Genomic DNA, 27,523 nt, shown 5'->3' on the forward strand with positions numbered 1-27,523 from the left:
AATGCTGCTCCCTCCAGGAAGCCTGTCCTCACACACCATACAGATCCACCCCTGCCTCCCAGAGTGCTGCTTCAGTGCCTTTCACCATCCTCAGGCTTGAGGAGAACACCCTGAGTGTGTGATCGCTCCTTGCTGGACCAGGAGCGCCAAGAGGTAGGAGTTCAGCTTTTGTGTATCTCACCCACTCACTCGGGGCCCAGCACACAACGGTAATTGCCGCTGAACCAATGTATGCAGTTAATGTCTTCCTTTCAACAACCCAAGGTCTTTATCAAGTACTTGGGCACTCTGGACTCCACTAACACAGGTTGTGAACACCTCAGACAGTCTGCAAGCAGAGAAGTCTGCAATTTGCATTGAAAAGCCAATGTTTTGAGCCCTGCCTGGTGTGGTTCAGTGGGTTGGGCTTCATCCCACAAACCCAGTTGGGGGCAGGCGAGAGGCAACCAATCCTTGTTTCTTTCCCTCTCTCACCCTCCCTTCCCCTCTCTCTAAAACTGAAGAAAATCTTTTTTTAAAGCAAATTATTTGATTTCAGGAGGGTTCCAGTGTATAGTTAGGCAAAATATTTGTTTAGTCTTTCAGACTGTTAGCTCCCCAAGAATAAGGACGAAGGCTCAGTCATCTCTGTAAACCCAGTGTCTATCATAGGGCCAGACACACACAGGCATCGTTGTCTGACAGATGTCGAAACATTTACTCAGCAATTGTATGAGCCAAGCACTCCTCTGGGTTAGGCTATTCCACATCTGACCTCTTATTTCGTCCTTAGGAAAGCCCTATGAGATAGGGAGTAGGCTCATTTCACAGAGGAGGAAATTAAGGTTCGGAGAGGGCATCGGAGGGGCTTCATCTTAAGCAGCGATTCTCAGCTTGGAGTGACTTTGCCCCCTAGGGGACATTTAACAATGTCTGGAGACATTTTTGGTTGAAGAAGTGCTACAGGCATCTAGTAGGTAGAGACTAGGGTACTCCTAAATATCCTACAATGCACAGAACAGGCCCCACAACAAAGAATTACCCCGCCCCAAGTGTCAATAGTGCCGATGCTGAGAGAAGATCTAGGCTCTAGGCGGACAATGTACTGTCCTCAAATCCTGGAGCAGAGGGAGAACTTGTTCGCTGTGATCCCAAGGGCTGAGCGACAATCGTTGGAGGAAACCCACTGGGAGACAGATTCTAGCAGTCAGAGCTGTCTGACTGGGAAACCAGCTGCCAAGGCAGCCTTCTGTCCTCGCAGTCATACCAGCAGGGTGCCATGCAGGAAGCCAGTTTTTGCCCTGGGTAAGAGGTTGAACAGGAGACCCTGAAATTCCCTTCCCTCCTGCAGAGTCCTCAGGGTCCCAGCTGTAAAAGACGCACATCAACACTGGTGATGAGCTCCGTTTCAAGAATCACTTCAAGCACCCTGACCAACGGAAGGTTTCAGACTGAGCCCAGGGTCACAGGTTCACCTTCCTCCACCCAACCCTTCAGGTTATTGAGGTGGATAGGGACATTTCCTGGCACTTCTGAGAGTGTAAGCCTATCATCTCCCCTGATGCTCACGTTTTCTGCCCCTATGTGGCTGTCACTACCTCCAGATGGATCCGGGAGGTAAAGAGGGGACAGGGTGGCCTATACCTCGTCCAAGAGCACACAGGGAGAACACATGGCAGAACACCGCATCGCCCACCATGTCTGCGCTACTGTTAACATGGTCCACAGCTCACAGGGGCCCAGCTCACCACCTCCTCTCCACCTCCTCTGCTACAGTGCTCTTACCACGAGGAGGTCATTGAAGAGGAAGACCTCCCGCTGATGCAACCCTAGCCTCTGGGGGCGGTTTGGATCTGGCACCTCATAGAGCTGGCAGCAGCAAACCAGTCTGCGGTGAGGAAGAGACAGGACCTAGACAGGCATGAAGAAATGGGTGTCAGCAAGACCAGCAGGGCAGCTTCAGGCACCTGAACATTTGACCACAAGAGGACGTTTACCTCTGATACACACAAGGAGCCTAAGAAACTAAGGCCCAGGCTTTTCTGCTGCCTTGCTTTTGGCCTGGGCGATCCCTCCATCTGGAATGCCCTTCTTGCCCAGTTTCATATGGCCAGATTCCATTCTTCCTCCAAATCCCAGATCTAGTGCCATTTATTCCGAGAAGCCATTCCTGCCCTCCAAGGACTGAAAATGACCTCTCCCTCCTTTGTGCTCCCCTAAACGAACTGTAAGGCAGAACGATTGTGTCTCTGTCTCACACCCCCTCTCACCCCGACTCTGGGTCTGTGAGCGCCCCCAAGGACACAGACCATGTGTGATTCATATTTGCATCCCTGGTGCCTAGTGAAATGCTGGGCTCAGTGGAAAGGCATCCATCAATATTTGTTGACTAAAAAACTAGACTAGAGTATGTTCTTGACTTTGGTTTGTTCTTGGCTTGGCTCCTCACTTGGGATGGACAGGCAAAAACAGAGGTGGGAAGGATGCTAAGATTTATACAGCACCCACTGTGTGCCCTGCGGTGTACTAGATGCATTCCCGTAGAGTGTCTCAGTGCACATCGTGACCCCTGAGGAATGCACTGTCACCCACTCCATTTGGCAAGCGAGGTGGGCCTAGGGCCCAGAGAGGGGTACTGACTTACCACTTGGTAGCAGAGGCCAGCCCAAACCCTGTCCCCTCTGAAGTCTCACAAGTCACTTACTGGCTTCTTGCCCACAATCATGCGCTCCACAGCCTGCACCTGGGACACATGGTCATCATTGGTTCGCAGTTCGCGCCCCTGGATTCGCTGGTAGATGCCCACCAGGAGGTCTCGAGGGATGTCTTCGCCATTGTCAACCCCTATGTAGGGGGAGTAACACATAGATACATGGCATAAATGTGGGGAGTGGGTAGCAGGTGTTCTCCACAGCGCCCCACACACAGGCCTGAGCCATAATAGCCAGGAGTAGAAGGAGTAGGCACCCTTGATCCTTTGATCAGGATCGGCCAGGAAAGGCGTCATTCAACTAGACAGCCAGTTGCTTTCCTCCCCAGCGAAGGGATTTTGTCTAAACAACCCAGACAATACTGTGATTAAGACAATCTGATACTTTTTTTGGCCTTTCTAACTGGCAAAAATAATGTTAAAAGATAACATCCAGTGTTAAAAAGTATGCAAGGAAGTGGGCATGTATATTAATGTAACTATTTTGGAAGGTAATTTGGCCAGAGCCTAAGTATTCAGTAATTCCTCTTCTAGGAATCTGCCCTAAAAAATTACACAGAGATATGTACAAAGACATATGTAAAAGCACTACTGAGGGGAAATTTTTGAAAAACCTAAGTTCTAAAAATAGAGGAACAGCTATATCTGTTTAATAAAATAATTTATAGCTATTAAAAACTTGACATTTACAAAAAGCATGAGAAAATTCCTCTAGCAAATTAAGTGAAAAGAGTGGAATAAATTGCATATATGATCTTTACTTTATGAAAAGTTGCATGAGCATAGGAAAAAAGACTGGAATACACCAAAATATCAACCATGATTGCCTCCAGGGGGCACAATTTTGGGTGATTAAAAGAAATGCCAGCCCTGGCTGGGTTGCTCAGTTGGTAGGAGCGTCATCTCTTGCACCAAAATGTTTCTGGTTCAATCCCCGGTCAGGGGAGCCAATTGATTGATGTTTCTCGATCACATCAAAGTTTCTCTCTCTTTCTCTCTCTCTCTCAAATCAATAAAACATATCCTGGGTGAGGATTCCAAAAGAAAGAAAGAAAGAAAGAAAAGAAAGAAAAGAAAGAAAGAAAGAAAGAAAGAAAGAAAGAAAGAAAGAAAGAAAGAAATGAAATGCCATGCTTGCTCCTTGGACAGGTGCTAAAGGCACATCCTTCATCACACCGCCTTTTGACCTCAACTGTCAGAAGGGTTAAGCTCATCGACTGTGAAAACCCTGAAGGTCAGCAAATTTGTCTTGTCTGCTTGTTTTTCCACGATTCTATTTCCCTCTTTTGTTTCTGTTTGAATAATCCTAACATCTGTGCCATTTTTAGAAGGCTTCTCTTTAGTGAGAGGCTGGGCCTGACCAGCCAAGAAAACAGGTCAAGGTGACTCCTTTAATCTGGCACTCAGGGCCCTCGTATATTGGTTCCAACCGACCTTCCCAACTGGATCATCTACCCCATCTCTATTATTAGCCAGACATTTTTACATTTTCCTACTTCTGTGTCTTTGTTATTCTTTATCACCCCCGTTCCGCCGCACTATCTGTGCTTTCAAGGTCCACCTTAAAATGAATGCTGCTTCCTCCAGTTCCTCCTCTGAGTTCTGAACATACTTTCAGCCTGCCTGACAACACGGTCTGACACCACCATTCGCTTTCTGCCTTGTGCTGTGTCTCTGGTACTACAAGGCGGTTTCTCCCGCAAGCAGGGAGTTCTCTTAGGGCAGGGACTATGGCGGATGCCCTCCCACTGCCCTTAGCACCCATCACAGCACCCGGCACACATGAGGCACTCGGTTAGTATCAACTGGCTGGCTGGATGGTTGAGTTAAAAAATAAATGCATAAAGAGAGAAAAGGGTACGAAAATAATTAAGTGAGTCTCTATGGGGATAAATAAAGGAGAGAAAAAAGGAGGGAGTGATGAGTGAATGAACACATGAATGACTGGGTGAATTAGTGTAAGCTCTGTCAGAGTCGGGGCTTTTATCTCATTTAGGACCCGCTCAGTCAATATTCAGTGTGGGAATGAGCAGATGGACAAACAACTGAACGAGTTAACAAGGGAATGCCCTGGGAACATCCAGCCTTAGCAGAAAGTGAGAGCATCACATGTTAATTTCCAGGGAGCCTCCCCCCCACCCCATCCCCCTCACCCTGCCCGCTCTCCCTTCCCAGGGGAAGGACAGGAAAAGCCGATAGGGAGGTGTAGGGTCACCTCTCAGGTTCTTGATGAAGTCATCTAGTTTCATCTTGCGTTCAGCCTTGACGCTGGGACTGTACATGTCAGTGTTGAGGAGGATGATGGCAAAAGCAAGGATGAAGATGGTGTCTGGGTTCCGGAACTGGCGCACGAGGGCTGGGTTACACACACAGTACCGCTGGCTGCAGGGCAGGAGTCAGGGCCAGGGTCAGGCACCAGTAATCTCCGCCTTCCCACCAGCCTCCAAGTCTGGCATCGCCAGCCCTCCCCTTTGAGAAGTACTTCCAAACCCTTTACGTCTGTCTTTTTTTTCTTCAGAGTTTCCCCAAGACCAGCATGTAAAAATCCACAATCGCTACTTTGTACTGAACTCTGTCAGAGGATTTATGCACATATCTTATGTAATCCTATCACAGTCCTGCAAGGTAGCTATTAGCAGCCCCATTCTACAGTTGAAGTGACCTGAGACCCCAAAGGATAAGGTGACTTGCCCAAAGTGATAGATCTGGTAAACGGGGAAGCCAGGATGAAAATATGGGTTGCTCTGACCATGTCTCCTCTAACTATCCTCAAAGTGGTGGGGCCAGGGTTTATACCCAGGTCTGCCTGAACCCTGCAGCATTCATAGTAGAGGGTAAGAGTTAAGGGTCCTGGAGTCAGACACACTTGAGTTCAAATCCCAGTTCCACCACTTACTCACTGTATGACTCTGGGAAAGTGACTTCATCTCTCTAAACTTCTAATTTCTCATCTGCTAAGTGGAAATAATAATAGAGGCACCTGCCTTATAGGGTTTTTGTGAGTATTTGGTGAAGTAATCATGCAAAGTGCCCTGGTACCTGGTAAATACTCAATGAGCATTAGCTATTGTTGCTGATGTTGTCGTCGCTTATCGGAGGCCCATTTCCAGATGCTAAGCTAGGCACTTTATGCACGTCACCTCGGATCCTCACAACTTAACTACCTTGCAAGATAAGATTTATAATTGCCACTTTCTGATGAGGAAAGTATGAGGCTCAGAAAGGGGACCTGCAGACACACTATGCTGCTCCCTGAGATAGGGAAAGGCGGCTTCAGCAGTGGGGAACAGGTGCACCTGAAGGCTTCGATGAGTCGCTCCACCTTTTGGGCCTCGCCCTGAACCCGGATATGCGATTGGAACTTCCTGAGTGCATCATCCAAATCCATGGAGGAGAAGTCCATCTCATCCACCACACAGCTGAGGAGGAAAGAAGGGGGTGTGGCCCTGTTAATTCCTCTGCAGAAAACCTGTGACCCACCCTGACCTGCTCAAATGGACAAACTCCTCCACTGACAGACGTCCACACAATATGGATCCAGGGCCCAAGTAAGCACATACGAGGACGGAACATTTGAAATTGAATCCACCCCTAAAAAATCAGGTCCAGACACATGGTTTCTGAGAGTCCTTTCCATTGACCCACTCATTTCAGAGAGGGGAAAACTGAGGCCCAAAGAAGGCCATAGGATAAGCATGTCTTACCTGGGGTCCCCCAGAAGACTTTAGGAATAGGGTCAATAGAGATCAGGCCCCTTTGGGGCACAAGAGCATAGGAGCTGGAAAGGCTACTCATCCCGCTTTATAAGTTTATCTGAGCAGAAAGGACAGGCTGCCCCTTCCTCCCTCCTGCCCTCCTTTTCCAGGAATCCCTGGCCCGGCCTGCCCCATCCTGGGGTCCTCACTCCAACACATCTCTGTTGAACTGCTTCTGCCGGTTCCCTAGGAATTCCCCTATCATCTGCCGGCTGAGGCCTTTCCGTTCCAGGATGAAGTGAGCCACTCCCACCGGTGTGTCTGACAGGAAACCCCGCTCGATCAGATACTGGATACCCTTCTCTGGCTTCCTGCAGAAAGAGGAGAAGTAGATGAGACAACTGTCCTCCTAGAATGGCGCCCTCTGTCCCACTTCTTGAACTAATTTTGGGCCCAATCATGACCTCAGAGAACCAAGGAAGTCAAATACATAATTTGGTCCAATCCCTTTGCTGTACACATAAGAAAAGGAGAGGAAGCCACTTTCCCATTTCACACAGTTTCAAGATTCCAAGGTATCCTCAACCCAACTTCCTCCTTCACTGGAGCTACACTATAATGGAAAGAAAATTAAGACTTCGTGAGAGCCTGCTCTATGCAAGGAACTTTGATATTCCCAACAGGCACTGAGGACTCCTGAGAGAGGGCCAGAGCTCCAGGCTAAGCCCTTTTTTATGAGTCCCAGACACTCAGAATAGGAAAGGAGGTTACTTTGCTCTTTATCCCATATCCTACCTAGACAGGTATCGTCCAGCCTCTGAGCGTTTCCATAGACAAGGTGCCCTCTGCTTTCCACTAGGTCAAATCTGGGTCTGAACTATCCCATATTCAGAAACCAGAGCCTTAGGATCCCACGATGCTAGAGTGTGAAGGATACTATGGTAGGACAGGAGTCTTAGACCCATCACTTACCATGCATGACTTGGGACGATTCCCTTTCCTTCTTCAAGCCCCAGTTCCTTCTCCATAAAATAGGAACACTACCACCCACCTTGCAGAGTTATTCTGAGAGCTAAATATAGGTGGCAGTGTCTAATAGGCTACATGTAAGGCATTTATTTTCTAGCTATTTTCAAATCACATGTCACACTCCCACCCCATTTCTAAGCACCTGGCCCAGGACCAGGCATCTAGAAAGAGCTTGGTCCTGGGTAATGACTAGTCTAGCACTCCATCCTGCCCTCCCCAACACCTCAAATATACACACCCTGCTAGTCAGGAGATAGAAACACTGAAGCCTAAGGAAGAAACCCACCTTGCCCAGGGCTACACAGTGAGTCTGGCTGACGTCAGGATAGGGTCCAGGTCTCCTGTTCCTCAGAGCAGGGCTGTTTATATACCACATTGGCTCTCCACCAAAGAGGGGAGGTGGGTGACCCCAGGTTCTGAATCCATTATATAGGTAGCAAACTGGGGCCCACAGAGGAGAACATCTCACCCAAGATCACACAGCCAGTCAGAAGCAGTGCTCGGACTAGAAGTGCCTCTGATGGGTGTGTTGGGGGACTTTCTACTCTGCCACCCTGCTTCCAATCCTCTTCACTGAACAGCTGGGGAGAAACACCATCCACAGAATGAGAAGATGGCAGAAGCAGATCACTGCTTGGAGTTCAGCCCCAGGGGTCAAACTGCCCAGGGGCAGGGTAGGAAGGGGCAAGGCGGGCAGGAATGGGAAGCACATACTTGTTGAAGAGGTTGAGGCCGATTCTGTAATGCCGCCTCTGCACCACGTCGTTGTTGAAGGCCGGTGAGTCCCAGCTGTGCCTCGTCTCTCGCTGGTAAGTCTGCTTGCACAGGCCAGTGGCTGGAGGCTCCCTCAGGCTGTCCCTCGAAGAGGAGCCAGAGCTGCAGTTGATGGTCTCGTTGGAATTGCTGGAGCTTTCAAGGCTCTCGTTATCTCCACCATCAGAGTTCTCCCCTGCTGCCTCGCACTTCCCCAACCTCCGACCCCCAGCCACACCACTGGGCCCAGTGCCGCTGTTGGGGGCTGGTGGCAGGGGCCCTGGCGGGGCCGGGGCTGGGCCCTCTGGGGCTGGGTAGTGGCGGTGTGGGATCGGGGCCCTGCCTGGTGGCCCCTTGTGCTTTAGGGTCCCATGGGGGCTGCAGCCATCGGCCTCATACACCAGCTGGCGGTGGACAGAGCCGCGATCTGAGCGGTCACTCAGGTCCACAGAGCTGTCACTAGGAGGCTCAATGGTAAGCAGGGGAAGGTGGGCAGCCCGCAGCCGGAAATCTCGACACTCCAAGCACCCAGGCCCCCTTCGAGTGCCTTCCTCACGGCTACCATCTTCCCGGGTCCCTGGTGGCCCCGGTGCAGGAACTGGTGGGAGAGGGGCCTGTGCCCAGAACTCAGGTCGGCCCTGGGGTGGGGGCTCTGTGCTGGGCAGTCGTTCGGGGGATGGTGGGGGAACTGGGTCATCCAAGTAGAGGGGAAGGTCACTGAAGGATGTGGCTGAGCTGTCCTCTTGCTGTTCCTTTGACTCTCGTTTCTCCAGTTGGGCTGATCCTGTCTCCTCAGACATGGGTCCTGATGGGTGGCAGTTCAGGGCCTCATCAATGGATTCAGCCAAAGACTTTACCTGTGTTTGAAGGGAAGGGGAAGGAGGGAAAGGGAGAGAGGGAGAGAAAGGAAAAGAAGGTGAAGGGAAGGTTGGTGGGATGGTAGAAATGTGGGAATGAGGGAGGAAGGGAAGGGAATAAGGGAAAGTTCTTGGTGGGTCAGCCAAGAAAAGGGATTCCCCACCTCCCACCACCCCCCTCCCAGGGAACCATTGTGAGGTCACAGGAGCAGGGAATAATGCCCACAAGTTTCCTTCTCAGATATCCCAGTACCTCCTTGATGTCCATATAAACCCAAGCCAAATGCCACCTCTTCCTTCATTTGATCCACATTTCTGCCTCTGCCATTCCCTGGGTGAACCAAAATCCCAGCCTCCTCTGGGCTTCCAAAGCTCTCTGTCTCGTTCTGTCTTAGGGAACTCATATGATTTAGCCTTGAGAATTCAGACCATGGCTGGTAAACTCTTCCTCCCTCTGGTATTCAGCCTCTCAGTTGGCCCTCAATGATGCCTGCCTCCTGGTATTCACACCCTTGTGTACCACACTGTCCTGGGGTTGGTCTGTGGGATTGATAACATATGGCAGAAGTGATGACATATCACTTCCAAGATTAGGTTAGGGAAGACTTCAGCTTCTGTCCTAAGGGCTCTCACTTGCTTGTGCCTTCTCTCTCTCAGACCCTTTGCCCCCAGGGAAAGCCATGCCATGAGCAGTCCTATGGAGAGACCCATGTAGTGCCTAAGTCCTCCTGCCAACAGCCAAGGGAGTGAGCTTGGAAGCTGAACTGTCAGCCTTAGTCGGGTCTTCAGAGACTGCGGTCCCACCCTTCAGCTTGACTACAGCCTCATGAGAGACCCTAAGCCAGAACCACCAGCCAAGTCACTCAGAGATACCCAGATGCCTGACCCTGAGAGAAAATGTCTGTTGTTTTAGCTCAGTCTTTAAATTCTGTTTTAAACTACTAACTTTTGGGGTTATTTGTTATGCACCAATAGATAACTAATACACTTCTCCATCAGACTTGGATAGCACTGAGAGCTGGGCCTAGGCCTGGTTCCTTGATCTCCTTACCAGACTGTGAGCCCCTCCTCACCTCTCCCCATTGAGGGATGGGTCCAGGCCCAGTTTCTTTCTAACTCAGCTCAACACATTTCTTGACAAAGAAGATATGTTCAATTAATGTTGGTTGTATGAATGAACAGATGAGTGATTTAGATTTTTCTTTAATACTTCTTTACTTCCCTGTACTCCCCACCCCAGCACACACCCCTTCACTAGCTCTAGGGAGGCATGCCAGGCTGATGGCAGGACCAGATCACAGAGGTCAGAGCAGAATGATTTCTTATAAAGCTTCATTCATTCATTCAATTTACCTCCTTAGGCTTAAGAAGGAAACTAACATGTACTTTATAGCTACCGCATACTAGGTATTTGTGTATATACTACCTAGCTGAACTGAATCTCCAGAACGACTCTAAAAAGAAAGTTTTATATCCATTTTATTGGTCATGTTTCAGTGAGGTTAAACCGTTTGCCCAAGAAACTGGGAACAAGAAGGAGGAAGAGAGCTGCAGTTTGCACCTGAGCAGTTGCGCTGCCACACCCAAGCCCAGAATGATCTCCCACTACCAACAGTGCCCTCTACAATCCCACCCTTCCATGCTTTTGCTGATGCAATGCCTATGTAAGTAATACCCTGCCAACTAGCTCTAACTCGCTAAATCTTATCTGTCTGGTAAGGCCCAGCTCCATTGCTGTTTTCTCAAAGAAGCCTTCTCTGGTCCTCCCAGAAGAAAATTTCTTCTCCTTCTTCTGGGCTCTTGTATGATCCTTTCTCAATGGCTCTGGTCACATTCTATTTCAGGAGACAGTTATGTGCACACGTGTTGGCAATTAGATCCTTGAGAGCTACTGGCCTGGGAGGTCCTTGAGAACAAGGACCCTGGCGGTTGGTTCATCTGTCTCGCCTACTGCGGGGTCCAGCACAGAGCCCAGTCTATGGTAGTGTGGTGTAAGTGAAAGGGCATGGGCTTTGGAACCAGACAGAGCTGAGTTCCAATCCAATTTGGAACAGTCACTTCGCCTTCAGGGTCTCAGAGCCACAGTTACCCGCTCTGTAAGGTTGGGGTAACTCCCCTTCACACAGGTTGTTATGACGTATGCATAGTAGGTGCTCATCACTTGTTAGTTGCTTAGTTTGATAGTGGATCAAGTTCCAAAGAGTGAGAACTTTAATGTCCTCATGTGTCCTATACACCCAGATTTTTAATTTGCTTGTTTGAACTATATAATTTTTGCCTTGCCAATTCTTTCCCTACCCCCAACAAGCACCCTGGGGTTCCTGCCTCCCCGTGGGCGGGCCCCCTCCGAGAGGGCTACAGGGCGCAACACTCCACCATGGAGATATGAGCCAGGCCTCCCAAGTCCTCATGCCAATGAATCACCTCAACCCAAGAGTGACCCCCAAGGATCTATAACCCTCTGGCCCTAGGTACCTGGAAAGAGGGAAAGAAGCCTCAAAGGCTGCAACCTGCACTCAGACCCTTGCGGTTCTCGCATTTTGCCAATTGTTCCCCATTGTTCTCACAGTCCCTACTGGTCATTGTTCTTAAGTGCTTGTCGGGCAACAACACCTTTTACTTTGAAGTATACGTGTAAAAAGTCGTAGGAGTAGCCAGAGCATAGACATGGGAAGGAAAGGCCCTTTTCGGGGATGCTGACCTGTTTGGAGAAGGAGTCCTCGAGCTCTGTGATGTCATTAGAAAATTCTCCAGATGTGGTGACAGAGCTTCCTCCACCATCGATGCCCCCTCCACAGGAGCCTCCATATGGGAGTCCTCGTTCAAGCCGGTGGCTCCGGGCACCAGCCATGGCACCCTCGTCCAGCGAGGCAGGCTTGCCCTCAAAGTACGCGGGGTTCTGTGCCTTCTCATACTCCTCAAAGGAGAACTGCATCCTCATGTTGGAAAGGATGATGCGTCGCGACATGCGGCTTTCTGAAGCTGAGCTGCGGAGCCGCTCAAAGTTCTTGTTCATGCGGTACTGGCGGAAGGCTGTCTGGATGGTCCTGGCAGCCCTGCGGCTCAGAAAGGAGCCCCCATACTTCCTCTCCAGCATTTCCACCTGGCAGGGGAGGTACGACGGGAACAAGGTCAGACATTCACTACAGCCTCATCTCCCCCGACCTCAAAGACACCATCACCAATTCACAGCTCACTGTTTACAGCTGCCTGAATGCGCCAGGCTTCCCTCACAGCATTGTCTTCTCACTCTAATCTCAGGTAGCACTTGTCACATGGGACTGGGCTGTGGTTTTTCTTTCTTTCTTTCTTTCTTTTTTTTTAATTTTACAAGATGTAGACAGTATTCCAAAGAAAAAAGTTAGAAAAAACAGAGAAGTCAAAAAAGGAAAGAAGGAAGGAAGGGAGGGAGGGAGCGAGAAAGCGAAAGAGAAAGAAAGAAAAGAAAGAAAAAGAAAGACAGACAGACAGACAAAGAAAGACAGAAAGGAAGGAAAGAAGGAAGAAAGAAAGAAACTGGGAACAAGAAGGAGGAAGAGATAGAAAGAGAGGGGAGGAGAGGGAGGGAAGATGGGGAGGGGGAGAGAGGGAAAGAAGGAAGGGAGGGAGGGAGGGAGGGAGGGAGAGAGGGAAGGAGTAAGGTTGGGTCACTTAAAGTCCCAACACCTAGGCATACCCGTAACATTTTGGTATATATCCTTCCAGCTTTTTTCTATACATAGTATTTTGTGGCCCCACTTTTAGCCAAACAATATCTTGTGTGATATATGCAATATACTGCCGCACACTCTTCTGAAACTGTCAACTGACGTGTTTGCTTCTCCCATTAGACGGAGATTTTTGAGAACTGGGTCCAGGTCTCATTCATTTTTACATCTCCCGTGCTCAGCATGGAGCTCAATCAGTGTTTGCTGAGGGAGTCGAGACTCGGTGACTAGGTGGTGAATGAGCTCCCAATAGGGTGAAGGGTCCTGGAGCCAGTCTTTCCCCAGTCTAGTCTCTCTCTCTATGCAGACCACCCCCAAGTGCCACATCCCGATCCCTCCCGTGGTTCTCTCATTCCCCCATTCCTACTCCCATTCCCAGCCAGAGCCATGTCCTCTGTACCTTCTTGTCCTGCAGGTCCGTGGAGAGTTCGTAGCTGTCCGATAGGGCCTTGGAACGCTTTATCTCCTCCTCCTCCTGCTTCCTCAGTGCAACACTGGCTGGCTGGAGGCGAGCCCGCTGGGCCCAGGGAAGGCCCACCCCAGCAGGGGAGCCTCCCATGTGGCTGCTGGTGGCGGGCAGCTGGCTCAGCCGGTAGGGGGGTTGGCTCCCAGGGCTATCAACCGCTGTGCTCAGGTCACTGCCTGGGGCATCACCCTCCACACTGTGGGGATGAGATAAGATGAACCAGGATGTGGGAACAAAGGACAGGTCTGCTGGGCCAGACTGACCAGTTTTTTCTTCCCTGCAATCCCGCCTCCCGAAGCTTCTTCACAGATACAGGGACTCTAATACTTAAAGGCCAGAGAGGAGTCCTACCCCCCAAGCTGTCTCCTCCCTACCCTCAGGGCCCCTTCCCTTCCTTCACAGTCCTATCCTCATTCCACTTCAGCCCTACCCCGCCACAGCTCTATCCTCAAGCACAGTCTGCTCCTCCCAGACCCCATCCCCGCCCACCTTCCTCCTCTAGACTCCTTTCCCCTGAGGCTTGGTCTTCTCAGTCTTGGCCCCAGTCCTATTCACCTCTCACTGTCTGGTGCCCTCATGGCCAAACCCTGTCGCAGGCTTACTCCCAGACTAGTTTCCTCCTGATCTTGTCCCCATGAGCCCCCTTTTCTAATAGTCCTGTCCTAACAGTCCCATTTCCAAATCCTCCTTCCCTTGAGGCACCAGTTCCCTTAGAGCTCCATCCCTCCCCCCAGACCTCTTCCCCTCATAGCTCTATCCCCTCGTGGCTCTGTTCCCAACACAACTGTGCTGTGGTTTTCTTCCCTGCCTGAGCCCCAGCACCACCCCAGATCAGCCCTCTCCCCAGGCCCAAGGCCCACTCCTGGCATCCTGGGCATCCAAGCTCTCCCCTCCCTGCCCAGCCCTGCCCCCTGCAGCCCCACCCCTGTCCTTAGATGCCTGGACTTGGGCCTGGCCAGCTCCCAGGGTTCCCTGGCTGTGAAGGCACAGGGCTCAGCGACAGTGGGAGATGCCTCCCATCTAGCATCCTCACAGGTAAAGAGCTGCCCTGCGGGGCAGCTTCCTTTTTCTCCTCATGGCCTCCTCTGCTCAGCTGGGGGAGGGAGACAGGGGTCTCAAGGCTGAATAGAGGCAGGAGCTGGGCACTGGGCCTTGCCTGCCTTGGTTACCCAGAGCTGTTGTTCCACCTGATCTGCTCCCATGGTGCCATGGCAACCAGGCTGCCAGGGAACCCAGGCTGCGACAGAGCTCAGACGCCTTGAGCCCAGAGGGCATAGTGAAGAGCCACAGAGGTGGGCCAAGAGGGGAGGGGCTCGCGAGGGGAGATCTAGGGAGGCCTGGAGGGGGTTGTGGTGTAGGGGGGAATGGGCATGGCTGGGCCCAGGTAATGGTCTGGTTTGGGCAGGCACCGGGTTGAGGGAGCTATTGGCTGGGAAAGGATTAAGGGGCCACTTCTCAGCCCCTACTTGGCAAAGGCCAGGGTGCAGAGCAGAGGAGAGCTGAGGTGGGTGCCAGGCAGCTCCCTACCAGTGTAGGAGCTTGAGATGCAACAGGCCTCCCGGCCTCACAGAAGAGCACTCTGGGCTGGGCGCTGGACTCAGTGGGGAAGCTGCAACAGCGAGGCGGGGTCCCGGGCTGCAGGGGAGGAGCTCTGCTTCTCCCTAGTGGGAGCTCCCACCCGCTGCTCATCTTCCACCCTCCCAAGCATTAGTCTGCAACACTATTAGGAGCCAGGCAGAAACAAACCGGGGGGCTGCCCTTTACCCCATATTCTCTTTCCTCCTGGGCCTCAGGGGCCTGTGAAGTCCCCCTCCGGGAGTCAGACTCAGCCCAGCCCCTTGAACCCTACCACAGGCATTTAACACGCTTCTCACCACCCTCTGAGGACTGTGGGATCTTGCCCACCACCTCGCAAACTTCTCTCTCCCAGTACACAGCTCCAGCTCAGTTTTGATCAGCTGTCTCCTTTGTTCACGAACTTTCTAGAGCTCCCACTGCCCACAGGAGATAGCCCAAGTTCCTTATTGTGGCATCTGAGGCCTCTCTAAGATAATGATAGCTAATGCTTAGAGAGCACGTAGTGTGTTCATGCATTGTTCTTACCACTTCACATATAATTTCATGTTTACTCTTCAAAAGAACCCTATAAGATAGGCATTGTTACTCATCTTCATTTTACGCATAAAGGAACCGAGGCCTAGAGAGGTTAAGTGACATGTCTATGATCACACGCAGCTGCTAACAATAGAGCCAGGATCCAAATCCAGGCAGTCTGACTCCAGAGCTCACACTCTTAAACATTAAGCCGTGCTGCAGGGTTGGCTGCCAGTCCCCCGCCCCATCCACCCTTCCCTCCAGCCTGGCTCGGATCCTGTTTCTTCCCAGTACTCCTCTGTTTTCCCTCTCCAAAGCTGCTCGCGCAGTCCCTTTCACCTGGAATGCAGTCCCTATCATCTCTGCCATCTGCAATCTGAAAAATCCCTCCATACCCCAGTTCCATCAAGATTCGGGTCATATGCCACCACTAAGATACCATTCTGAAGCCCGCCTCCAACCAGAAATGATGCCCAATCCTCTTCTGAGCTTCCCCCACACAGCATGTCTGTCTTTCTTTTTATGGCACAGGTTAGCTTTGGCAAAGCGTGACAGCTGTTTGTGGTCATGACTCCCAGAATCCCAGCACAAGGAGAGAATCTGGGAGTCTCCTGACTAACACAGAGCACAGGGCCTGGGGCAGAGCAGGCGCTCGGTAAAACCTTCCGGAGTAAGGAAGTCAGAGAATGAGCTCTGGTGGGCTTATTAGGTGAGAGGAAACACAAGTCCTCTCACCTAAATTTGGACCACAGCATCCAATCTGTTCTCCATCCTGTGGCCAGAGAGAGAGAGAAAGAGAGCGCGCTTTCTGAAGTACCAATCTGACTATTTTGCTCTCCCACTAAAACCCTTCCATGGCTCCCCATGACTCATCCAGCAAAAAACAACGACTGAGCGCTTTCACCATGCCAGGCACAGTGCTGGGTGCTGCAAATTTAACAGTGAACAAGATGCGTAAGATTTGTTCCCTCAGGGAGATGACATTCTAGCGGGAAAAGCAGACTATAAATATGTACTATCACTGCAGGTAGAGATAAAGTGCTAGGAAGGAAACTATAGCACAATAATAAAAAGTGCTGTTTTAGATGTGGTGGTCAGAGGAGGTCTTTTTGAAGAAATGGCGTATAAGCAGAGGCCTGATGGAAGTGAGAGTGGGCTGTGTGGCTATCTGAGGCAAGAGCAGTGCAGGTGGGGGGCGGGGAGGAGGCCAGGGAGAGCCAGCGCAAAGCCCCTGAGGTAGAACTGTGCCTGGCATGACTGAGGAACAGTGAGGGGACCAGTTTAGCTGGAGCAGAGTGGCAGGAAGGAAAGTGATACGAAATAAGATCAGAGGAGAAACAAGGGGCCAAATCATGAAGGGCACTGAGCCCACGATAAAGACTGGCTTTTGCTCTGATTGAGAAGCCCAGAGGAGGGACACGATCGATCGAACAGGTGTTTCAGGAATTATCCTCCATGGGATAACCTCCAACTTCCTCACCATAGCCTTGGGTGGCTCTCCTTACCTGATCTCTGCTTCATATACCCGCTGCTCCAATACCCCAACCTGGCCACCTCCTGCTCACCCTTCAGCGTTTAGCTCAGGTGCGCCCTTCTATGCCTGCTTGCCCCCTCTACACGGGTTGGCTCACAGGTCTTTCTCTGTGCTGCCATAGGGCCCTCTAGTCACCTTGATCCTTAAGGCAGGGGTATTGATGAGTTCACTGAAGCCTTGCAAGTTACCGAGGCAGGCACCATTGGTACTGTTTTATAGACGAGGACACTAAAGCTCAAAGAGGTGATGTAAACTGGCTCAAGGTCACACAGCTATTAAATGAGAAAGTCGGTTTGCAAATCCAGGGCCCAGACTGTCTTTTCACAACATCTCACTGCCTCTGTCCATTTCTGGCTCTGTGCTGCCCCCTGGCTCTCCACTCTTTAGCAATCCCCCCCCCCCCGCCACACCAGGGAGCTTGACACCCAGTTTTGGTGGCAAAGGGAATAGTGGCAGGGAAATGAGGCTGTCAACTCAGGCTCCCTCTAGAGGGCCTGGCCAAAAAGGACAGTGCCTGAGGACATTGCTCCCGACGCTGAGACTTAGGGGCGTGAAATGCCTTAACGCACAGCTCCCAAAACATTCAGGGACATGTTGATCAGATGGAAAATCAATCTCTCTCCCCCCACCCCATGCACAAACACACACACACACACAGACGCACACCCCTGGTGCACTCTCTACTGGGCTATTATATTCTGTGGGGGAACCAAGAGTGTCCTCTGCATTGGGGGAAATAAACCACATGTCACAAATAACCGCAGTCCAAAGCTGGAAGTTCTCAGGGCCGGGGAACAGAGCAAGTGTTGGGGGAGCTCAGGAGACAGATTCCTTCTGCTTGGGGGTGGCTGAGCAGAATAAAAATAAACTCACACTTACAGTGTACCTTCCCTATGTCAGGTATTTTCTGCACATTGTTTAACCTGCATGGCAAACGTGAAGGAAGAATTAGGATTCCTACTCTGCAGGTGAGGAAAAAGGCTCCGAAGGGGGAACTGACTGCCAAAGGTCTCAGCAAGTGGCAGAACAGGGACTCAAAGCCCAGAGCCCTGCTAGTTCTTCTGTTGCCTGAAGGCATCCTGCGGGAGAAGCTATTGAATGGGGCCTTGGCTAAGAGGAGTTGGTAGAGATGAGGAGTAAAGGACCTTGTGAGTCAAGGCACTAAGATGGGGAGAAGCAGGGCAGGGTGTTCTGTATGGATTCGTGGTAGCCTGCTGATGGCAGAGTTACCAACCCTCCCTGCTGCTGTTCCTAATGGGAGGTCTCTCTCCCTCCTTCCCTTTATTGGCACTGCCCAGAGCCAGGCAGCCAGCAGGGGATGGAATCAGGATGCAGTTGCCATGGAAATGAATGGGGGCTGTTGCTATAGATACCATAAGATGAGGGCAAGAGGAAGCCAGGGATGCTGAGGACTATCCCCATGACAACTTGGGCTGCAAGGGGGGGACTGGAAGTGAGAGACAAGAAAACAAGATGAGGAGATCAGCACACCTAGATGACGCCAGGGGTTGCGCGCTCTGGAGGAAGGCTGGGCAAGGAGACAGGACCCAGCGAGGGGCCGAGGGACTCCAGTCACCTCCCTTTTCTCGCACAGCTCTTTTGCAAACTATTTCTGCTGCCCAGTCCCAGCGCCACAGAACTTTCCAGCCCGAGGTCAGCCCGTCTTGGCACAGGGGGTGGCAGGGGAGAAGGAAGCCATCAAAGGGCTGACTGGGTAGACAGCGGGCAAACACAGTTTGGCAAGCACACAGACCTGGGTTTGAATCCCAGCTCCGCTTCTTTGCAGCTCTAAAAATAATAGTTGCCATTTACCGAGTACCTGCTTCTTGCTAGGCCTAGCAACCCTGCAAGGTGTGGGCTGTTCTCCTGAAGGGGATAACACAGATAAGGAAACTGAGGTGCCGAGAGATGAAGCAGCTTGCCCACAGTCTCAAAGCCTAGCAGTGGTAGAGCCAGAAGTCATACCAGGGTTCCTGCTCTTACCACCCCGCACTGAACAGCCCCTCCAGGATGGAGTCCCGGCATTCTCCAGCCCCCGTCTTCCCACAGGGACATGCAGAGGGCCAGAGGTTGGATGAATATTTGTGGAGTGTGTGAGTGAGGAAGGTACCCAGGGGGAAGAGGAAAGCCTGAAGGGAGAAGGCAGAAGTGCCTGGCTGCGAGAGCAATGGCACATGGGTCTGGCTGGCTGAGGGGAGAAGACCCACAGAACTGGATGGACTTTCTGAACCCTCCGACCCCACCAATCCCAAATGAGGTCCCAGCAGTCAAAGTGACTTGCCCAGGGTCACACAGAATGAGAACCCGAGTCCTTTTAGTTTTTTAGCTGAATCTGTCCAGCCTCCTTCTCGCCAACCTTTAAGCTCCTAAACAAAAGCAACAGCAGGCTACCTGCACTTCCTAGGCTATGGCAAGTTCATCCGCATTGCCATGCATGTGCTCGGGCTCTTCCTTGGTTTCTGCTGTGCAGGATGCCCTCTCTCCTCACTTCACCCGCAGACTCTGTCAGTCCAGGGAAGCTCATCTGTATCTTGCAGGTGAGCCCTCCTGCGAAGTCAGTTCTGACTCAGAACCTGACAGGGTCAGCTACTCCCCACTGTGCACACTTGTGTCACAGGTGGTCCTCATCTCCAACCAACTTGTGATTATCTACTGAAGTGTCCGTTCCCCACCCTGTTCCTGTTTCCCAAGTGCAGCAGCTGGTGTGATTCATCTCTCTGGACCTTCCAGGCCCAGGCCAAGGCCCAGTGCACAGCGAGTGCTCAGCAACCACCTTGGCAGTCTAAGAGCACAGGTAGTATTCATGCCTGTCTGTGTGACCATCTTGCCCGACAACGATCACTCTAGAAGCCACAGCCCCATATGTGCAAAAGCCACCCACACTCAGTCTTGTGATTATCTCCACCAGGTACACAAAGTCGCCACCTCACACAATCGACCTCACCCACTCAGAATTCCTCACACCCAGCCTCACACAATCATACTCCCTCAGATATATAACAGTGCACAGTCTCTCAGTTCTGTTACATCTGCCAGCCTCATGCAAAGACATGCACACATACGCACAGGCACACACGTTTCCGTCACAGCTGATAGAAACCTACCCCCTTTCCAGAGCACAGGCCCTTAGTCATTTCGGTTGCCTACCCAGGAGTCTACACCACACTTCCCACGATGGCCATCTGACCTGGACTTGCCTTGTCCCTCCATTTAGTTGGATCCTTGCCCCCCTACTTCCTTCTATCTCCAATCAAATGAAGACTAGAATGTTCTGCTACTCAGGCACAAGTCTTCTAGACCCAAAGCCCAAGAGGGCCAGACAAACAGAGCAATCTATGCACCATTGCGCAACATGACCCTAGAACTCTCTACCAGGTTTTTGTCCATTCTGTCTCTCTCTCTCTCCTGTAATGACTTCTCACCTCTCAACACCTATTCAAACCCTCCCAACCTTCTACTCTTGCCCTTTCTCCTCCAGCAAGCCCTCTTAGATACCGCCATCCCCACCCACCCCACCCCCCGGCCCACCTCGATATCTCCCTCCTCTTTGGGCCAAGAACATATTTTGCTCATTCCTAAAGCCGTATCTGCTTAATCATTTCAAGCCTTCACACCCTGCCTACTTTCCCAAAGGATTTCTCACCTCCCCTGGCAGATAGAGAATTTATGGCAAACACAGGCACTGTCTTACTTTCAATCCCTCACAGTATTTAGCTTGAAGCCTTGCACACAATAGGTGCTCAAGCAATGCCTCCTGGAAGAGTAAATAAGGGAGAGATGAAGTAAGGCAGGGAGGAAGGGAAGAAATAAATGAGTTTGAATGAGTAAATGAGTAGATAAATTGAGCGACTGAAGTAATGAGTGAGGGAATGAGGTGAGAAAAACGATGGGATCAATGTGATGAAGATACGGAAGGGAAGGAAGAAAGAAAGGAGAGGAGGGACTCTCACATTGGCCTTAATCAAAACAAGTCCCGCAATCGCTGTGCACTTGCCCAACCGCACACCAGACCGTATGCTGGGCTCTTTGTGTTTTCTTGCTAATCTTCATGACAACCCAAAGAGGTAAATACATCCTCACTGTGATCAGGAGGTCAATAAAGCACAAGGAGAAGAAAATCCTTGCTCCAGTGTACACAGAGAGCAAGCGGCAGAACCAGAGGTAAATCCGGATTCATCTAATGCCAAAGGATCAGAAAGGGAAAGTCAGGTATGAGCCCACTTGTGGCGGCGGGGCGGGGGGGGGGGTCTCCTGGCTTTGCTCCTAACCCAGACACATGATACAAGATGCGGGCTCTACAGCCGTTAAAAGACACCTTTCATTCTCCTGCCAACAGCCTCCAGGGGTTCTTAGAACCAGCTTCTGGCAGGTGCAGGGAACATTTAGGGGCATTGTATCTGGGATAGGAGAAGTGGCTTCCCGTCAGACTCAGATATCCCTAAAACTGCAGAATCAGAGACTTGAAAGTACAGAATCATGGACTCTTAACATCCCAGAATGTTTAAATCACACCATCAGAACTTTTTTGAAATGGTAGAATCGTGAAATCTTAGAACCACAGGATTGGAAAATCCAAAACTATTCTAGACACAGAAACCACAGGATTGCATAGAACACATCACTGAATTATATCTTAAATCCATAGTTTTTAAAAATTGTGGCATCTCAGGTTGACAGAATGTCAGAGCTGGAGAAGCCCTTGGAGATCCCCTGGGCAAGCCTCCCTTCTTTTACACACGGGGAAACTAGGTAGCAGAGAGGCCAAGTGACATGTCCAAGTTGGCCAGCTCACGCTTCCTCAGGTTGATGGGCTGGAGAAGGCAACAGACTTGCTCATGGTGAGAATGCCACACCATTCATTCATTTATTGGGTGCGTTTGGGGTGTTGACAAGACCACCAATTAAACCCTACTCTCTCTCCCAGCCCCTGTTCCCAGCCCTGGATAGGAAAGCAGGTAAGGCCCTGGTGAGGACAGGGAGAGGGAAACAGGGGTGGGGTGGAACATACATCAGACAGAGAGAAGAGATCAGCTTTTATTGATGGAAATTCCTTTGTACACAGCAACGCACACTCTGAAAGGCCTTTTCCTCCTGATCATATTTACAGAGCATTATGGGAGTGGCAGGGGTCGTGGGACAAGGCCTTCAAGCAGTGGAAGAGATGGCGGCAATGGCCATAGCAAGGAAACAAGCGATGGGGAACTGGGCAGGCTGGGTCCCACCCCTGTCTGGTCCTCTGAGCCCTAGGCACCCTGCATCTCTGTTTGTGCTCACAGAGGACAGAGGTAGGTCCTTGGGATGTCATTTGGAGACCTCTCCAGGAGTGGCAGGCTCCAGGGTGCCTGGGAAGTGGGGTGCAGGTATGGGAGGGTCCAGGTTCCAAGCTCCAAGCTCCAAGCTCCAAGCTTTGCTGCTCCCACATTTGAGTCAGACCTAGGGCTCCAGCCTCTGTAATTCGGGGGCTGGAGTCCAGGGGAAGCAGCAGTGGGGGTAGGAATTCCAAGAAGGAGGTGGGGGAGGAAGGGGCACGGCGCTTGCCCATCTGGTTCTTGAAGCAGGGATGGGATCCCATGGGGGATTGCAGGGAGGGGGCTGGGGAGCTGGTTAAGGCTTTTGCTTCTGCATAGAAAATGGCCCTTGTCCTCTCAGTTACCGAGAGGAGGGACTGCTGCACTCGGAGGCTGGACAGCAGAACTGATGAGCGTCTTCCTCTTCCTCTTCCTCAGTCTCCTCCTCCTCCTCTTCCCTGGGACCAGGAAGGGCAGGGTAGAGGCCACAGGCGGCGGGTGACAGAGAGAGGCAGAGGCATTAGTTTGCAGAGCAGGGGAGATACATGAAGGGCTGGAACCAGGGAGTTGGGGCTAAGATGGGGGTCAGGATGGGGAGGCCAGTGTGACGGACTGTCCGGGACCACACCAGACTAGGTGACTGGTCCCCTCCTAGGAGACCTCTCCCCCACACCCAGGCCGGGCTCAGGCTTCAGGTCTTACCCAGAGTATACAGACTCCACTTCTGACCTGACTGGGACCCAACCTTCATTTGAGTATCTAGTAGCAACGTGCTCTCTAGGGCACTTTGCATACATCTTCTCATTTAAACATCCCCCTCCCCAACTTGCAATAATGCTGCAACATTCTAGAGATGAGGGAATTGAAGCTCAGAGAGGGTAGATAACCTGCTCCAGGTCACATACCTGGATGGTATGTGGTAGAATCAGGGTTTAAATATGGAGTTCCTGGAGTTCCAAGTCTCAGACTCATCCCACCAGGGCCTTTGGGTGAACCTGGCACTAGCTCTAGAAATCCACCCTGCTCTCAAAGGACAAAGATTCGTACACTATTTCCTGAAGGCTCGGGATTGGGAAAATAGGAGATGCTTAGAAATGGAGTGTGAAAAGCTCACAGCTTTGGACACAAACAGACCTGGGTTCCAATGCCAGCTCTACCAGTGATTCCAGGCTATGTCCCCAGGCATATTATCACCCCTCTTGAAGCCTCAGTTTTCTCATCTGTAAAAATGGGGCTCATATGCTAAACCCACGGGATTGTTGCAAGGACTGGAACATATGTCAAGTGCCTTGTAAATAAGAGCAATGGGAACATGGTGGCGGTTATTGTTCACTGCTCAGGAGCTGAATCTAATTCCCAAGGTGGCCGCTTGTAGCCACACAGAAGTGCCACAGAGTCAGGGAGGAGTCATTGCAGGAACAAATGCCTACTGCTAGGGAACTGTGGAGCGGTACCAGAGGCCAGTCTGCATGTGGCAGCGACCGGGGCTGCACTACAGCTTCAGGGGGTGGATGGACAGAGAGTAGATCTGGGAGCGGTGGTGGAGGAGGGGCAGGTGCCTTGGAGTGATGAGCCTGATCTTCTGGGGAGACCCAATGAAACATATCACCCCACTCCCAGACCCCTTGGCTTGGGGGAGGCAGCAGGTACGGAATCCAGGAAACTGGAAGACTAGGAAGAGATGGGAAGGAAAGAGGATAGGCAAGGGAAGGCACTGCTGTCCATCTCACAGACAGACAAGCACGCACACGCGCACACATGCGCACTCAAGCACACACACGCATGCACGCAAGCACAAGCCTCCTCATACTCAGAGTTCCCTCTGACACATTGTTCCGCAGAGCCCCTGAGTCAACAAAATCACATGAACCAGGGCTCAAGTCCTGAGCAAGCAGCTCCTCATTTCTGAGTCTCCCATTCCTCGTCTATAAAAGGAGAAGAGAACTCCATACCTCTCAATGCTGTCATGAGAACAAATAATCTTCAGGCCCACTGCTCACTTCCCTCATATCCAGGCCAGGCCCCTGCTACCCTTCACCCTGGCACTGCAGCCACTTCCTGATTTCTTCTCGCTGCTCTCTTGTACTACATTAGCCTTCCTAAAGCCCACCTTCAACCATGAATCTTCTGCTCAGACACCCACCTTGGCTCCCCATTGCTTCCTGGATAAAGTTCAGACTCCTCAATTTGGCATTCAAGGCTCCCCCACATTATGGCTTCACCTGGCCTTTCCTGTCAGGTGAAAAAAGCACGGGCTTTAGAGTCAGACAGACCTGAGTTTGAATTATCAGCCCCACCACCTACTAGCTGGATGAACTTGGCTCCATTTCTTCATCTCTCTAGGACTTATTTTCCTTATCTGCAAAAAGGAGGAAATACCTCTTCTGCAGGGCTTGGTGGGTATAAATTCAAGTGTGTAAAGCACCTACCACCGGGTAGGTTTGGTGCTTCACACATGGTAACTGTTGTTATTACTGTCATTATCAGTGGTATCAACGTTATCCTGCTCACTCATGCCCAGCTTTCATCAAACTAGCTTGTTCATGATTCCACCAGCATGTCCAGCCCCTATGCCTTTCCTAATTCTGTTTCTTCCTTCTGCACAGATCTTCACCTATTGAAATCCCGTCTGAACTTCATGGCCCAGCTCAAATGCTGCTTCCTGCAGGAAGTCCTCCCTGACTCCCAACCAGAAGCATTCTTTGCTTTGTCCTGGCTCCAGCAACCGTGCCTTTGGTTAGGGATCTCCATTTATTGTTTTGAAACTTCCTGAAGCATTTCTTTCACCATCCCCTCAGCGCCCTTGTATTCCCTCCTCTACTACCACCCCCATCCCTGCTTTCCTTTCCTATGCTATTTAAGGCCAGGCCCTCCACCTGGGCTCTGGAGCCCACCCCTGCTACCTCCTCCAGAGCAATCATCCCCTCTCCCTCCTGCGTTTCAACCTCTCCCTCTCTGTGCCTCCTTTCTATCAACATTTATAGAAGCTCAACTCTCTTCCATCTGGGAATAAAAAACCCCCTGTCTGCCCCCACATCTCCCTCTAGCACTCACTGCCCCTCTCTCCTCTTCACATCTAAGCTTCTTGAGAAATTTGTCTACACTGGCCATCTCCATTTCAGTACCTCCCACAAGCTCTTCAACCCACTGCAATCTGCCTCGTGTGCCCACCAAGCCATGGAAACTGTTCTTAGTAAGGTCACCCAGGACCTCCTAGTGGTTAAAACCAATAGACTCTCTTCCACCCTCATCTTATTTCCCCAACTGTAACATTTGCCACTCTTAACAAGCCCTCCCCCGCTCCCCGTGCACGGAGGGCTCTTTCCTTCCTCTGCTTCAGTGAGCCCACTCCCTGCTGGTTTTCCTCCTACTTCTCTGTCCACCCCCAGCTCCTCTTCCTTTCCCCATTCCTTATGTGTTTTAGTACCTCCTACCCAGTTCTGCTCTGGTCCTCTTCTCTTTCATTCCATACTGCCACTGATCCCATTCTATCCCATAACTTAGGTCTGGCTGAGGACTCCTGCAGCTCTCTCTCTAGCAGGGTCTCTCTCCTGGGCCTCCAGACCCATCAAGCCTAATGCTTGCTGGAAGCTCCACTGGGATGGTCCTTAGGGACTTCAGAGCTCACAGGAACCTCTAACTCACCATCTTACCACTGCAAACCTATCCTCCTGCATTTCCCACCTTAGCCAAAGGCACCACCAACCATCCAGGTGTCCAAGCCCAGAATATACCTGGGAGTCACCCTAGATTCTCCCTGCTCCCTTAGCAATTCCAGTCACCAAATCCTGCTGAGTCTATCAGCTAAATAGCCCCCAAAGGCTATAAATACATCATCTGGCCCCTACTACTTCATTGTCTACTCTTCTTGCCCCTTGTTCACTCTCCAATCGTACTGGTCTCTCTGATGTCCCTCAGACATACTGAGCACACTCTTGCCTCAGGACTTTTGCACTGATGTTCTTTCCCCAGGTGTTACACTAGACACAGTCTAAACATTTAGTTCCTTATTTACTGATTATCTGTCTCACTCACTGTAAGATCTATCAGGGCAGGCAACTGTTTTGTTCAGTGCTATATCCCTAACCCCCAGCACAGTGCCTGGGACTCAATGAATATTTGTTGAAGAAATGAACGCATTGTTAGGTCTGAACACTACAACTTACTGTGAACTCCACCCTCACTCATCTCCACCCCCAACCCATTATCTTCTTTTAAAATCACACATAATGCCTTTATTACATTGCCAGGTGATTGAAATACAGTGGGGGTTTTTTTGTTTGTTTTTGTTGTTGTTGGTTGTTTTGTTTTGTTTTGTTTTGTTTTGTTTTGTTTTGCTTGGAATCATCTACCTGGGATGTTCCTAGGCTGCTTTAACCACCTATTGGTGTCTCAGATAAGAAAGCCCACCTCAGTTCTGCCTGGAAGTCCTCCACAGGTACTTGCTGCTGCTCAGATCGCTGGGGACAGCTGATCCTCTTGCTTGCTCAGAGAGGCTGCCCTCCTACGTTTGACCTGGACTTCCTCCTGGGGTAGGTGCTGTTCCATTGTCCTTCTCAAGTATAAGTGGTACCTTTCTTGGCCTCCAAGCCCCCACCCCTCCCCTCTTGGTGCCATTCCAGGCAGACAGGCACTGAATGTACCAGTCGCCCCCTCTGCAAGCCCCAGATCTCATCGCCTTCCCATTCCACTGAGGCACTGTGGAGAGAGGGCGCCGCATGGCAGAGGCTAAGCAAATGGCATGTCGCTTCTCTTCTTTGCCATAACTGCAGCATGGCGAGAAGCGGCAACAATTATAACAGACAGGTGAAGGAGGTGGCTGCCAGCCGTGCTAGGCAGAGGCTGTGCCCCCACCCATTTCCTTTTTGGTCTCTAACTCCAATTCTCTCTTCTTCCCAATCACCGCTCAAATCCATCTCCTCTGCTCCATCCCCACAGCCACTACTTCAGCTTAACTCTCTCTTGGATTACTACAACAGCCTCCTCCCTAGCTTCCCTTTATTCTAAAGTGCTAACTTGATCATGTCATTTTCACTACTCAAGAATTGCTCATGGCTCTCCAGTGGCTCTCTACCGCAAACAAGAAGCCCGAACTCCCCAGACAGCTGTTTAAGGTACGTCTAACCTCCGCACAGTCCAATGTTTAGTTTCACCATTTCTCACTTCCAGGCCTTTGTTTACACTCTCAGAGCATCCTCTCCTACTTCTGTCCCTCAGAATCTTTATGGACTTCAAATGACTGGCTCAAACACTACTTCCTTCAGAAAACTCACAGACCAGAAGTACTTCCTCTCCAAAATCCATAGAGTCTGCAACTGTCTGCAGTGTCCCGCGGGATCTCCAAGTATCAGGAGTAGGATGAGAGGTAGTAATTATGTTGGGGACCAAAGACTTTGGGTACTGGGTAAGCA

At 51.0% G+C, this 27,523-nt stretch overlaps 1 protein-coding gene across 3 annotated transcripts in view; it reads right to left on the reverse strand.

The window, feature by feature from the left end:
* Positions 1-27,523, reverse strand: part of IQSEC2 (IQ motif and Sec7 domain ArfGEF 2) — a 75,949-nt gene that overhangs the window by 6,102 nt on the left and 42,324 nt on the right. For all 3 annotated transcript variants that reach the window (XM_054565712.1, XM_054565714.1, XM_054565713.1), the window contains 8 exons: positions 13,131-13,392; positions 11,725-12,126; positions 8,128-9,023; positions 6,594-6,755; positions 5,986-6,108; positions 4,905-5,071; positions 2,684-2,823; positions 1,765-1,890 (listed from right to left, as the gene is read on the reverse strand). In XM_054565712.1, coding sequence (XP_054421687.1) covers positions 1,765-1,890; positions 2,684-2,823; positions 4,905-5,071; positions 5,986-6,108; positions 6,594-6,755; positions 8,128-9,023; positions 11,725-12,126; positions 13,131-13,392 — 2,278 coding nt within the window. The remainder of the gene's footprint in view (positions 1-1,764; positions 1,891-2,683; positions 2,824-4,904; positions 5,072-5,985; positions 6,109-6,593; positions 6,756-8,127; positions 9,024-11,724; positions 12,127-13,130; positions 13,393-27,523) is intronic.

Source organism: Pteronotus mesoamericanus, unplaced genomic scaffold (genome assembly GCF_021234165.1).
Source record: "Pteronotus mesoamericanus isolate MK-2021 breed Mesoamerican mustached bat unplaced genomic scaffold, CSHL_Meso_final contig_166, whole genome shotgun sequence".
Classification (NCBI taxonomy): Eukaryota; Metazoa; Chordata; class Mammalia; order Chiroptera; family Mormoopidae; genus Pteronotus; species Pteronotus mesoamericanus.